At 45.5% G+C, this 13,570-nt stretch overlaps 1 protein-coding gene across 1 annotated transcript in view; it reads left to right on the top strand.

Annotated features, from left to right (window-relative positions):
* ELOVL2 (ELOVL fatty acid elongase 2) overlaps nucleotides 1–11,372 on the top strand; it is a 93,750-nt gene extending 82,378 nt beyond the window's left edge. The window contains exon 8 of the mRNA XM_054018961.1: nucleotides 11,172–11,372. Coding sequence (XP_053874936.1) covers nucleotides 11,172–11,300 — 129 coding nt within the window. The 3' untranslated portion in view covers nucleotides 11,301–11,372. The remainder of the gene's footprint in view (nucleotides 1–11,171) is intronic.
* Nucleotides 11,373–13,570: the final 2,198 nt, after the last annotated feature.

A 13,570-nucleotide genomic window follows, 5' to 3' on the forward strand; every position in this document is an offset into this window, starting at 1 on the left:
AATATAGCCACCCGCAGGTCTGTCACTGAATGACCAGACAGGTTAAAGTGTTCTCCCACTGGTTTTTGAGTATTTTGATTCCTGATGTCAGATTTGTGTCCATTAATTCTTTTGCGTAGAGACTGTCCGGTTTGGCCAATGTACATGGCAGAGGGGCATTGCTGGCACATGATGGCATAGATCACATTGGTAGATGTGCAGGTGAACGAGCCCCTGATGGTATGGCTGATGTGATTAGGTCCTATGATGATGTCACTTGAATAGATATGTGGACAGAGTTGGCATCGGGGTTTGTTACAAGGATAGGTTCCTGGGTTAGTGGTTTTGTTCAGTGATGTGTGGTTGCTGGTGAGTATTTGCTTTAGGTTGGGGGGTTGTCTGTAAGCGAGGACAGGTCTGTCTCCCAAGATCTGTGAGAGTAAAGGATCATCTTTCAGGATAGGTTGTAGATCTCTGATGATGCGCTGGAGAGGTTTTAGTTGGGGGCTGAAGGTGACAGCTAGTGGTGTTCTGTTATTTTCTTTGTTGGGCCTGTCTTGTAGGAGGTGACTTCTGGGTACTCGTCTGGCTCTGTCAATCTGTTTTTTCACTTCACCCACAACTATTTCACATTTGGGGACAATATATACCTTCAAGTCAGCGGCACTGCTATGGGTACCCGCATGGCCCCACAATATGCCAACATTTTTATGGCTGACTTAGAACAACGCTTCCTTAGCTCTCGTCCCCTAACGCCCCTACTCTACTTGCGCTACATTGATGACATCTTCATCATCTGGACCCATGGAAAAGAAGCCCTTGAGGAATTTCACCATGATTTCAATAATTTCCATCCCACCATCAACCTCAGCCTAGATCAATCCACACAAACGGTCCATTTCCTGGACACTACTGTGCTAATAAGCGATGGTCACATCAATACCACCCTATACCGGAAACCTACTGACCGCTACACTTACCTACATGCCTCCAGCTTCCATCCAGGACACACCACACGATCCATTGTCTACAGCCAAGCTCTAAGATATAACTGCATTTGCTCCAATCCCTCGGATAGAGACAAGCACCTACAAGATCTCTATCAAGCATTCTTAAAACTACAATACCCACCTGCTGAAGTGAAAAAACAGATTGACAGAGCCAGACGAGTACCCAGAAGTCACCTCCTACAAGACAGGCCCAACAAAGAAAATAACAGAACACCACTAGCTGTCACCTTCAGCCCCCAACTAAAACCTCTCCAGCGCATCATCAGAGATCTACAACCTATCCTGAAAGATGATCCTTTACTCTCACAGATCTTGGGAGACAGACCTGTCCTCGCTTACAGACAACCCCCCAACCTAAAGCAAATACTCACCAGCAACCACACATCACTGAACAAAACCACTAACCCAGGAACCTATCCTTGTAACAAACCCCGATGCCAACTCTGTCCACATATCTATTCAAGTGACATCATCATAGGACCTAATCACATCAGCCATACCATCAGGGGCTCGTTCACCTGCACATCTACCAATGTGATCTATGCCATCATGTGCCAGCAATGCCCCTCTGCCCTCTGCCATGTACATTGGCCAAACCGGACAGTCTCTACGCAAAAGAATTAATGGACACAAATCTGACATCAGGAATCAAAATACTCAAAAACCAGTGGGAGAACACTTTAACCTGTCCGGTCATTCAGTGACAGACCTGCGGGTGGCTATATTACAACAGAAAAACTTCAAAAACAGACTCCAAAGAGAGACTGCAGAGCTAGAATTGATATGCAAACTAGACACAATCAACTCCGGTTTGAATAAGGACTGGGAATGGCTGAGCCATTACAAACGTTGACTATCTCCCCTTGTAAGTACTCTCACACTTCTTATCACACTGTCTGTACTCGGCTAGCTTGATTATCACTTCAAAAGTTTTTTTTTTTTTTTTTTTTCTCTTAATTAATTGGCCTCTCAGAGTTGGTAAGACAACTCCCACCTGTTTATGCTCTCTGTATGTGTGTATATATATCTCCTCATTATATGTTCCATTCTATATGCATCCGAAGAAGTGGGCTGTAGTCCACGAAAGCTTATGCTCTAATAAATTTGTTAGTCTCTAAGGTGCCACAAGTACTCCTGTTCTTCTTTTTGCGGATACAGACTAACACGGCTGTTACTCTGAGATAAGAAGTGTTAACTTTTGAGCATTAAAGGCCTGACTGAAGTCAATAGAAGGACCTAATCCTTCCAGCCTTCCTTGTGCAATTAGCCCCATTGACTTCATTAGAACTACTAACATAAGGTTTATTCTCATGAGTGAAGGCAGGAACAATCAAGCCAAAAATACAGATGCAATAGACAATATGAAATATCATAGTAGGCAATTCTAAGAGTAATGAATAATGGTAATGGATTTTCTTCTTTATAAAGTTTTTTTTTTAAAAAGAAGTCAAAAATGAAAAAAGGCACCACTCCTCCCCAAATATAAAGATAAATCAAGTACATGCAAATAAGCAATAGGACATATTTAGAATAGATGTAAAAAATATGCAGGAATGTCCAAAACCCTATACAACTTTATTGATGGAGAATAGAAGATAATTCTCATGGAAAAACAGTAGAGAATTCTGCATAATATTAAATGGAGAATTCTGTATAATTAAATGGAGAATTCTGTATAATAAACTGCAAAATACATTTTAAAACAAAACAAAATTATAGCCATTCCTAACCGGACAATTTATATTAATTAGTTAATCATAAAATGTCAGATTTACCTTGATAAATTGTCTAAGTATCTATTGAGGAATCTGGCCCCATTTAAATCGATGGCAAAACTTTCATTGGACTTCAGTGGGGCCAGAATTTCATCCCTGCATTTGTTTTTGTTTGTGTTTTTTTTTTAAACTATTAACACAACTTTCAAGAGATGTTTGGGATTTAAACCAGACCTTCTTTCAATGTATTCTATCCAACTAGGTTAAGTGCAAGAGGCCAAATTATGTTCTCAATTTCACTAATCATTTTAAATTCGGAGCAATCCCACTGAAGTTAGGGGGGTACTCTGCATTTGCAATGATCAGTAGAGCAGAGTTCGGCCAAAAGGAGTTAGTTATGCTTAATTTATTATAAAACTATAAATATCTATATATATTTATTTAAAACAAAAACAATAAGGCAGTCTCTGCAGAATGCAAGTTCCAGTCTCAAAGACTGAATTTGGTGCGGTTTTAATACAATGAGCCTTTTATCACTGGATAACCCTGTTGTAATGGCTGCAAATTGAGAAAAATTCTGGCAAAGTGAGTGATGTGTATATTAAAATGCCTTATCCAATACCCATGGAAGAGCTGGGCATCAGATGGGGCCAACAATGAGCTATGTCTCAAATTACATCCTTGTAGCCAATTGATCAGATAAAAAAATTTGGACCAATAGCCTTTCATGCAGGATCATAGTTTAATTCAACTCCCTAGTAGGTCACACCTACAACCGTTACCAGGTCTCAGATCCGATCCATAGGATTCAAACTGTGTTCAATGTGTACTGAACAGGTTTTGAGACATTAGTTTCATTTTACTTTTATTTTTAAATGCATGCTTGGAAATATCGTCCTAATGTAGAAGTGAATTGAAATAAATTTCTTATTTTTTCCCCATCCTTACATTTTCTCCATATAATTTTTAAATTTTGATTTGTACCCTGAATCAGCATAACTCCAAGAAAGAAAGAGTAGAATTTTGATATCATTTTACATGTTTCTCCAGTCTTAACACAAATACGTAGCAGTATCTGTTTTTGGAAGTAAACAGAGCCATCTACAGTCAATTGTTCTGGTTAATGGGAGCCATCAAGATTCCAAACCACCATTAACGGCCCACACTTTGCATAACTACAGTAGGACCTCAGAGTTATATTTCATATTTCTAGTTTCAGATACAAGAATGATACATTTATACAAATAGGATGACCACACTCAGTAGATTATAAGCTTTGTAATAATACCTTACAAGAGACTTTTTGCATGAAGCATAATCCAGTTCCATTATATTCACACTCATTAGCATATTTTCATCAAATCATATGGAGTGCAACTTCACATCCTCCAGGCTCTCAGCCCCACATCCGGCCCCGGGGGGAGGCTCCAAGCCGCTGTCCCGATGCTGGATCCAATGGCTGTGCTCTGAGCTCCGGCTGTCTCCTTATGGCTTGTACCCGAGGGGTTCGAGCCCCCTGGGGGCCATGGTCCCCTCCATCTTCTCTGGGTCCAGGGGCCCCTTCCATCCTCTTTGGGTCCTGCCGCTCCTGTGTCCAGGGGTCCCCCCAGCACCCGGTCTGGGCCCATCCCCTTGATTTGGGGCTTCATCCCTGCAGAGTCTCCCCTCCCTGGATGTCAATTCTCCAGCTGGCCCAGCGGCGGCGAGGTGACATGGGGCCCCGAGAGCAGCGTCTGGAGCAATGTTCCCTCTAATTTTTTACATGCATGTGTGGAATCAATTTTGTTATGGGCAGCAATATGGAGGTGACGTGTGGTGGGTGTGGGGCCCAGGGGTTCGTAGTGTGGGAGGGGGCTCAGGGCTGGGGCAGAGGGTTGGGGTGCAGGCTCTGGCTGGGGGTGCAAGCTCTGGGAGGAACTCCAAATCCCCCTGGAGACCCCCTTCTACATTTAGGCCTTGTCTACACTGGCAAGTTTCTGTGCAATAAAGCAGCTTTCTGCTGTGTAACTCCCAAGGTGTACACACGGCCAGGCCACTTAGTGTGCAGAAACGGCATAGTTGCAGCACTGTAAATAAATAAATAAATAATTAAAAAAAAAACCAAACCACACACTCCAACGAGAGGCGTACAGGTTTCTGCGCCAGGGGTACAGCACCACAGTGCCAGTGTAGACATCCTGGTCGATTACAGCACTGCAATTGGCCTCTAGGAGGTGTCCCACAATGCCTGTTCTCACCTCTCTGATCATCAGTTTGAACTCTACTTCCCTGCGCTCAGGTGCTCCACCCCTTAAATTCCTTGGGAATATTGAAAGTCCCCTTCCCGTTTGCTCGGTGACATGTGCAGTGGTCTCCGCGCATCTTTCTAGGTTACTATGCCTGCCCCATACACTAGGCACATGAAGCAATGCCGAGCTGCTGGACCTCATCAGCATTTGGGGAAAGGAGGCTGTTCAGTCCCAGCTGCACTCCAGCCATAGGAATTATGATACCTATGGACAGATTTCACGATGCATGACAGAAAGGGGCCATAACCGGGACACACTGCAGCGCAGGGTCAAAGTGAAGGAGCTGCGAAACATCTACCACAAGGTGCGGGAGGCAAACCGCCGTTCTGGTGCTGCGCCCACGAGCTGCTGGTTCTATAAAGAGCTGGAAGCAATACTCGGCAGCAACCCCACCTCCACTGCGAAGACCATTGTGGATACTTTGGTGGCTCGTGTGACAGTCAAGGATGGACCGAGCCAGGAAGAGGAAATCTTGGATGAGGAGGGGGACCCAGAGGCAGAGGATGACTTGGAGGCCAGAGATGCATGCAGCCAGGAGCCCTTCTCTACCCCAGAGGAGCCTAGCCAGTCACAGCGGTTGGAACTTGGTGAAGCGCAAACAGGAGAGGAAGCCCCTGGTAAGTTGCTTTGATTTTGGGAATTGCTGAAGCGAGTTGTTGGGGGCAGGAGGGTTGCAGAAAGCAGGCTTGTGTCTGTATGATGCACGTAACACCACATGCCTAGTCTGAGCAAAACAGGGTGTTGATTGACTCCCTCACTTCATGGGAATCTGCCTCAGATCTCCATGAAACTCCCATGAAGGTACTGGGCAATCTGCTGCTGCAGGTTCTTTGGCAGAGCTGCTTTGTTTCTTGCCCTATTAAGGGTAACTTTTCTGCACCCCTCTGTCGTCACTCTGGGGACTATTGCTGCACACAGGTGAGCCGCATAAAGGCCAGGGTGGAAGCCACAGTCTTGGAGAAGACCCTCCCTTGATTCCCTGCTCACCCTCAGCAGCGAGATATCTTCCCACATTTTCCACAGGCTGTGTTCATTATGGGACAGTAATGATTATAAGGTCCCCCCTACAGTGCTGGCTCTCCCCAAGAGCTACATGCCCAGTGTACAGCAGGGTCCGGGAAGAGTGATTTCTCCTGCCCCTGCGGTTACTCACCATTTTGGGGGTCTTGCGGCTCATGTGTGCTTGTCTGGGGTTAGCCAGTTAGTGACAGGTATGTGAATAGTGGCTGTGTTTTAAATCACTGACTCAGTGGCCTGCATGTTGCAAACAATACTGCTTCTGTAAAATGTTGCATTTTGGCTTCACAAAGATGACCTTGGGAGCCCAGCCTCCCTCTTTGTTATGCCGGCTGAACGGCTGCGCAGAATTAGAAAGCGGCTACGAAAAACTAAAGAGAACTTTCTGCGTGATGTTATGATGCACTCCACGGCTGAAAAACATGAATTGAAGGAGTGGCAGGACAGCAAGAAGAGGGACCGAAAGGAGAACGTGGTGCACCAGAATGAAGTGGCTCTTAAAGGTTATGGAGCACCAAGCAGACACGCTCCAGGCGCTACTAGCAGTGCAAACCGAGCAGTTCCGCGCCCGCCCTCCCCTGCAACCGCTGTCGCAAAACTCTTTCCCATGCGCCCCCCAGACACTGCCAACACAGTCTTATCAACCTCCTGGCTCCAGTCTGTACCCGCTGCATTCCACTCCTGCCCTGTCACAGTCTAGCCCTGTGGACTCCCACTACCCACTGCATTCAACACCCATCTCTCTGCAGTTTAGCCTTGCTGAAGAACAGTACCCGCTGCACTGTACTGCAAAGGACATGGTTGCATAGGATACCTGGACATACACAAATATTTAACTGTCCTGGGACCCCCCCCTTCCCGCACAGTGCTGATGTGTTTTTTTGTTTGTCTCTCTCCTCTGGTTGTTGTTTTTTAATAAAAGAATTGTTTGGGTTTGAAAGCAATCTTTATTCCATCAACTGAAAGCAAACAGAGCCCTGCAAAGCAACAGGGAATTTTCTTAAACCTTCACAGTGCATCGTCTGCACCAATCACAATCACCTCCTAGCATTACAAGCACTGCACTCCTGAGCATAGCAACAAATATTAGTGGATTTCAGCTTCAAATTGCCCCATGCTGCACCCTTCCAATAGCCCTGGTCTCTGGCTGTTCAAATTCAGCCTCCAGGCGCTGAGCCTCAGTGGTCCAACCCTGAGTGAAGCTTTCACCCTTCCCTTCACACATATTATGGAGCAGCTATAAGCATAGGAATATTGTCATCGGCCAGGTCCAGCCTCCCATATAGATAGCGGCAGTGGGCCTTTAAATGGCCAAAAGCACACACAACAGTCATTCTGTACTTGCTCAGCCTGTTGGTGAAATGCTCCTTGCTGCTGTCAAGGTGCCCAGTGTGATCCTTCATAAGCCACGGCATTAAGGGGTAGGCAGGGTCTCCCAGGATCAAAATGGGCATTTCCAATTCCCCTATGGTGATCTTCTGGTCTGGGACTAAAGTCCCTGCTTGCAGCTTCTTGAACAGGCCAATGTTCCAAACGATGCACATGTCATGCATCTTTCCAGACCAGCCTGCGTTAATGTCCGTGAAACGCCCACAGTGATCAACAAGCGCCTGGAGAACCATTGAGAAATACCCCTTTAGATTAATGTACTCAGTGGCCTGGTGCCAGAATTGGAATGCGTGTGCCATCTATCGCCCCTCTGCTGTTAGGGAAGCCCATTTGTGCAAAGCCATCCACAATCTCACGCACGTGGCCCAGAGTCACAATCTTTTGGAGAAGGATGCGATTAATGGCCCTGCACACTTCCGTCAACTTAAGTCCAAAGGTTGACTTTCCCACTCTGAACTGGTTAGCGACCAATCAGTTGCAGTCTGGAGTAGCCAGCTTCCACAGGGCAATCGCCTCGTGTTTTTCCAATGACAGGGCAGCTCCCATTCTCGTGTCTTTGCGCCACAAAGCTGGGGCGAGCTCATCACACATGAATGTGGCTTTCCTCATCCGAAAGTTCTGCAGCCACTGCTCATCATCCCAGATGTGCATAACGATGTGATCCCACCACTCAGTGCTGGTTTCCTGAGCCCAAAAGTGGCGTTCCACTGTGTTCAGCACCTTCACCAATGCCACAAGCAATCTTGTGTTGTAGCTACTATGTGTGGCGAGATCAATGTTGAACTCCACTTGCCTTTGTAGTTTAAGGAATAACTCCACTGCCACTCGTGACGTGTTAGTGAGAGCAAGCAGCATATTGGTCAACAGTGCAGGATCCATTCCTGCAGACTGAAGAGGCAGAGCGCGCAGTACACAAACCATTGAAAGATGGCGCCAAACGTGGACGGAAGCACAGGGATTGCTGGAATGCGAAGCAATGCATCACAGGGCCTTGGGACAGAACCCAGGATGCCCCGTGACCCCCCCCTCCGCCTTCCCACAACTCTTAGTGGCAAAAGAGGAAGAGATGCTTTGTGGGATAGCTGCCCAGAGTGCACCGCTCCGAATACCGCTGCAAGTGCCGCATGTGTGAACACGCTATTGCGCAGGCAGCTAATAGTGTGAACACACAACAGCGGTTTCCCTTCAGCACTCTCTGAGTGGCCCTGTAACTGCTGGCGATGTAACTCTGCCAGTTTAGATGTGCCTTACCTAATCTCTTAGGGTAAGTCAAAGACAACACAATAGCCCCTGATCTTGTTGAAATCAGTATTTAGACTATTATTATTAATAATTATTATAATATTAAATTTTATTAATTATTGAAAAGAGATTAACTGCTGATCAGCATAGATGCCCACTTAAACTTGTCTGCATTTTCCTCAGTAGAATGCATGCCCATTAACATCTAGTTTCTCATTTACCAGTTGGGATGATAAACAGGCCTATTGAGAAACCACAAACTGTTTTATGTGAGTCAAAGAAATGTGGTCATACATCAGCAAACATTACTAGTTGTAAGTAAAGGACTCTGGCTAGAGGTTGGAGAGGAGGGTGAAAGAAAAGGAACCTCTATAAATTTTTAATATTTTGGGAAGACTCACATAGAAAGAGCATTGTTAGAAAAAGTCAACAGGCATTGGTGCTTAACTCTAAAAGTGAGCATCAAATTGAAGAAATGTCAGGTGCAATTTACATTTCTCAAGTTTGTAAATGGAAAATAATTTTAGAAATTACAGGTGACAGGAAAGTTAAATCATATCATTTAAAAATATCAGCTCTACAGTATGGGCTTTGGAGCCTGCTGAGGTCTTAAAATAATCCGGTTGAGGTTTGCCGAAATAAATCGGTTAGTCTTTAAAGTGCCACCAGACTCCTCGTTTTTGTGGATACAGACTAACACAACTATCTCTCTGATACTTGTTAAAATAAATGTTTGCTTAAAATAAAGATTCTTTTTAAAAAAAATCAAAAGGGAAGAAAATTAAATGAGAGATACATAAAATACAGTCAATGAAAGGCACAGTGATGTTTACAGTATGCAGAAGACACTAGCTCAAGGGTTCTGGTCTAAGCAGAAATGACCCATCATCCTGTTCTATAGTGTTCCTATCCTGCACCCGTCATGGTGGTATCTTACAGCCATTTAGTGGCCTTTGTGAAATGTTTTACTTTTTCCCACCCTCTAGGCTTTTATATGGTTATCACTTCAGTATCTGAGCACCTCACAATCATTGATTAAATTAACCCTTACAAGAGCCCTGTGAGGTAGTAAAGTATTAGGACTGTGACTCAAAAGTTCTGGCTCTGCCATAGACTTTGGACAGTCTCTTTGTGCCTCGATTCCTCATATGGAAAATGGGGATAATAGCACTTCCTTAGCCTGTGTTGTTTATTTCAGTCTTTGGGGCAGGGGCTGTTTCTTACTCTAGGTCAGGGGTCTCAAACTCAAGTGACCACGAGGGCCGCATGAGGACTAGTGCATTGGCCTGAGGGCCGCATCACTGACACACACCCCTCACTGCCCCCAGCCCTGCCCCCACTCCACCCCTTCCATGAGGCCCCACCCCTGCCCCGCCCCCATTCCAACCCCTTCCCTGAAGTCCTCACCCCAACTCTGAAGTGTGAAAAATCTGGACGGGGTGGGGGGTAAAGGAGCCCATATAAAAAAAGCCCCAAATATCAGGACTGTCCCTATAAAGTCGGGACATCTGGGTCACCCTAGCCAGAGTCCCGGGGGGTAGGGGGGGCAGAAACAGCGCCATGTGCTGCTCTTGCTCCTCCAGGTACCTCCCCCAAAGCTCCCATTGGCCACAGTTCACCGTTCCCAGCCAATGGGAGCTGCGGAGGGCAGTGCCTGGAAGTGAGAGCACGGAGCCCTCTACTCTTCCCCCTGCCCAGGGCTGCAGGGATGGTAGTACTTAGAAAGGACACTAAGCCTGAGTGGCTAAAAAGCAGTAGGACAGACCTGTAAAGAAAAGGGCTTTTTTTCTTTCTAAAAGCCACAGACAACATCAGTATCTAGTCCAGGGTCCAGTATCTAGTCCAGCGGTGTGGGGCTCACGGCGCTGTGGGGTAGGCGGGGGGGCGTGGGGAGCTTGGCGGGCCACACAAAAGAACTCCGCGGGCCGCATGTTTGAGACCCCTGCTCTAGGTGTACATACAGCACCTAGCACAATGGGTCCTTTGTCTCAGTCAAGATCTTTAGGTGTTACAGTAATACCAATAAATGCATCCTATATTGTACATAGCATAGCTCCCTTAGTTCAACCTGTAAGCAGATACATATTTGCCTCTAGAGAACAGCTGAGAGTTCAAGTCAAACTTTTATAATTAATTGTAAAAAGTACTGTGTATGTGGGTGGGGAGGGGTGGGGGGGTGGGAGAGCTGGTCCACACTAACCCCCTGCTTCGAACTAAGATACGCAACTGCAGCTACGTGAATAACGTAACTGAAGTTGAAGTATCTTAGTTCGAACTTACCGCGGGTCCACACGCTGCAGGCAGGCTCCCCTGTCGACTCCACGTACTCCTCTCACGGAGCAGGAGTACCGGCGTCAACAGCGAGCACTTCTGGGATCGATTTATCGCGTCTAGACAAGACGCGATAAATCGATCCCAGAAGATTGATTGCTTACCGCTGGACCCGGAGGTAAGTATAGACGTACCCTGGGTGTGCGCGCGCTTCTACTAAATTAAACCAATTATTTACCTTGGGATTTTGCTCTTTATAGACGTACCAGAAAAGCCCTACAAGAACCGATATGAAGAAGGTCCCTCCTGTGACAGAAATCAGGAATGGTTTCCATAAAGACTATTTTGCTTCAGCCAATGGGGTTCTGAACAATAAGAAAGCACAATAAGTACAGTAACTCAATACTACATTGTAGTATTTTTCACTTTTTCTAAATAAAAAGAGACTGAGTTACAAGACACAGTTTTAGTGTAAACTCTGACTCAGTTTGGTTACATTTATCAGGTCTTTGTACCAGACATTTATTAATGTATTGCTATTTAGATTTTAACTGTGTGTAGCTTTAAGTGCTTTGTCCAAGATCACCATCAAAATGAGAGAGGCCATGTGAGACATCATCCCCCTCCCACATGCAAAAAAAAGGTGGTACATTCGTCAATCTCTAATGCTGACACAATGCCTTACAAAACATTTCACTGGGAAACCCAAAGAGTGGTCACATTTTCATGGTAGCCTTCAAAAGGTAGGGTTTTATTCAGACTAAAAGGTTTTGACACATCCTATGTACGTGGAGGGCCTCCAGAATACCTGTGTCATACTTTGCTGACTTAAGCTGAAAGGCAGCTGAGTGGTCAACCTGTTTTGACTAATTTAGTCAAGACCGCTTATGGAAATCAAACAGGATAGATAATTCATACCTGTGCCCAACTCCATTAGCACCCCCATTCTGCCACTTCACAGCCTCTCTCAAAACACACTCCATCATATGTCAGTCCCGAGGACATCAAACGTCCCTCCATCATCATCAGAAATTATTTTCATTTCTGGAAAATAATGCAACTAATGGCAGAATAATTAGTGTCATAGTCCCTGTGCCCCACATTTACAACTTCAGCATGCACAGAAATATGCACCACACATTTGCTTTATGCACATAGGGCCTAATCCAAAACTTATTGAAGACAACGGGAGTCTGTTGACTTCAGTGGATTTTGGACCAGGCCTACAGTCTCTTTGGCCTTGTCTAGATTAGGGTTTAAAGGTGTGATGTTAGATGCAGTTACCTAACTCCATTTAATTAACTCCTTGAGAACTCTAGTCGAGACATTGTACTTTACATTGACAAGTTTCAGAGTAACAGCCGTGTTAGTCTGTGCATCCGAAGAAGTGGGCTGTAGTCCACGAAAGCTTATGCTCTAATAAATTTGTTAGTCTCTAAGGTGCCACAAGTACTCCTGTTCTTCTTTTTGTACTTTACATTGTAAAGCAGTTGTACTTTAGAGTGTGCTAGTTGGTCCAGTTAAAGCTAGGAGGAATTTCTGAGTAAATTCTTTGACCACTTGTCACCAAAGCAGAGTTGACAGGAAATCCCATGATTTTTAATTTAATTTAAAAAATAACGTAGTGAGGACAAGCCCTTAAAAGCCACAAAGAGTCTCAACTGCATGTGAAGGAAAATACCAATGCACAAACAGCCTGCGTGTGAATCAAATTCCCATGCTATAGGAGAGGTCTCTGGAAAAGAAATTGAACCTTAAAAGGAGTGAATCCAACTCTTTTCCAAACTAAACAAACTCCTGCTGCCGGCGCCAGGCCCACCGCTAATCCCCCGTGCTGCCCTGGGCCTCCCTGCCCTGCCGCTGACCCCTCACAGCTCCTGCCCCTGCAGCCCTTGAGCGCAGTTCCTCTCTCCCCTCTCCCTCCCCCCCCAGAGAGGCCAGCCCCCCAGCAGAGTGGCCGCTCCCCCCACAGGGGGGGGTGCAGGTGCTCGGGCTGCATAGGGCACCACCATAGTTAGGGCCAACCCTGAGTCAGATCCCTGATTTGGACCTCTTTTAGTTATGACTTGGACTGCTTGAATGCAACCATTATACTGAAGCAGAAGACTGAAATCCTCACCGCAGCACAGACAGCTCATTTAAGCAGCCTTGTTACTGTGCAATGTCTTAATAAATCAGATAAGCAAAACTAGCTGCAGTAGTAGGGTGACCAGACAGCAAGTGTGAAAAATTGTGATGGGAGGGGGGAGGGGTAAATAGGAGCCTATGTAAGAAAAATACCCAAAAATCAGGACTGTCCCTATAAAATCAGGACATCTGGTCACCCTATGCAGTAGTAAAGTATTTACATAAATGGCACTGGAATATCTTCTAACTCCTGCTCATTGCATTACACAGCCACATTCTTGCTCCCCCTTGAGCAGATGTCTTCATTCTGTCCACAATGAAAGTCTCACCCTTCCCGACACGTTAAAAAAGAAAAGAACAAACAAACACAGAATTAATCAGCATGGATAAATAGCTTAAGTTGGCACTTCAGAGAGACCTTGCTCGGCAGTTCTCTCCAATAAGAAGTGAGCAACTAGTCAATCGGATTCAAATGGGAAGTTAGAGACAAGGTGGGTGAGGTAGTATCTTCTATTGGTGGGAGAGACACTTT

Source organism: Malaclemys terrapin, chromosome 2 (assembly GCF_027887155.1).
Source record: "Malaclemys terrapin pileata isolate rMalTer1 chromosome 2, rMalTer1.hap1, whole genome shotgun sequence".
Lineage (NCBI taxonomy): Eukaryota > Metazoa > Chordata > Testudines > Emydidae > Malaclemys > Malaclemys terrapin.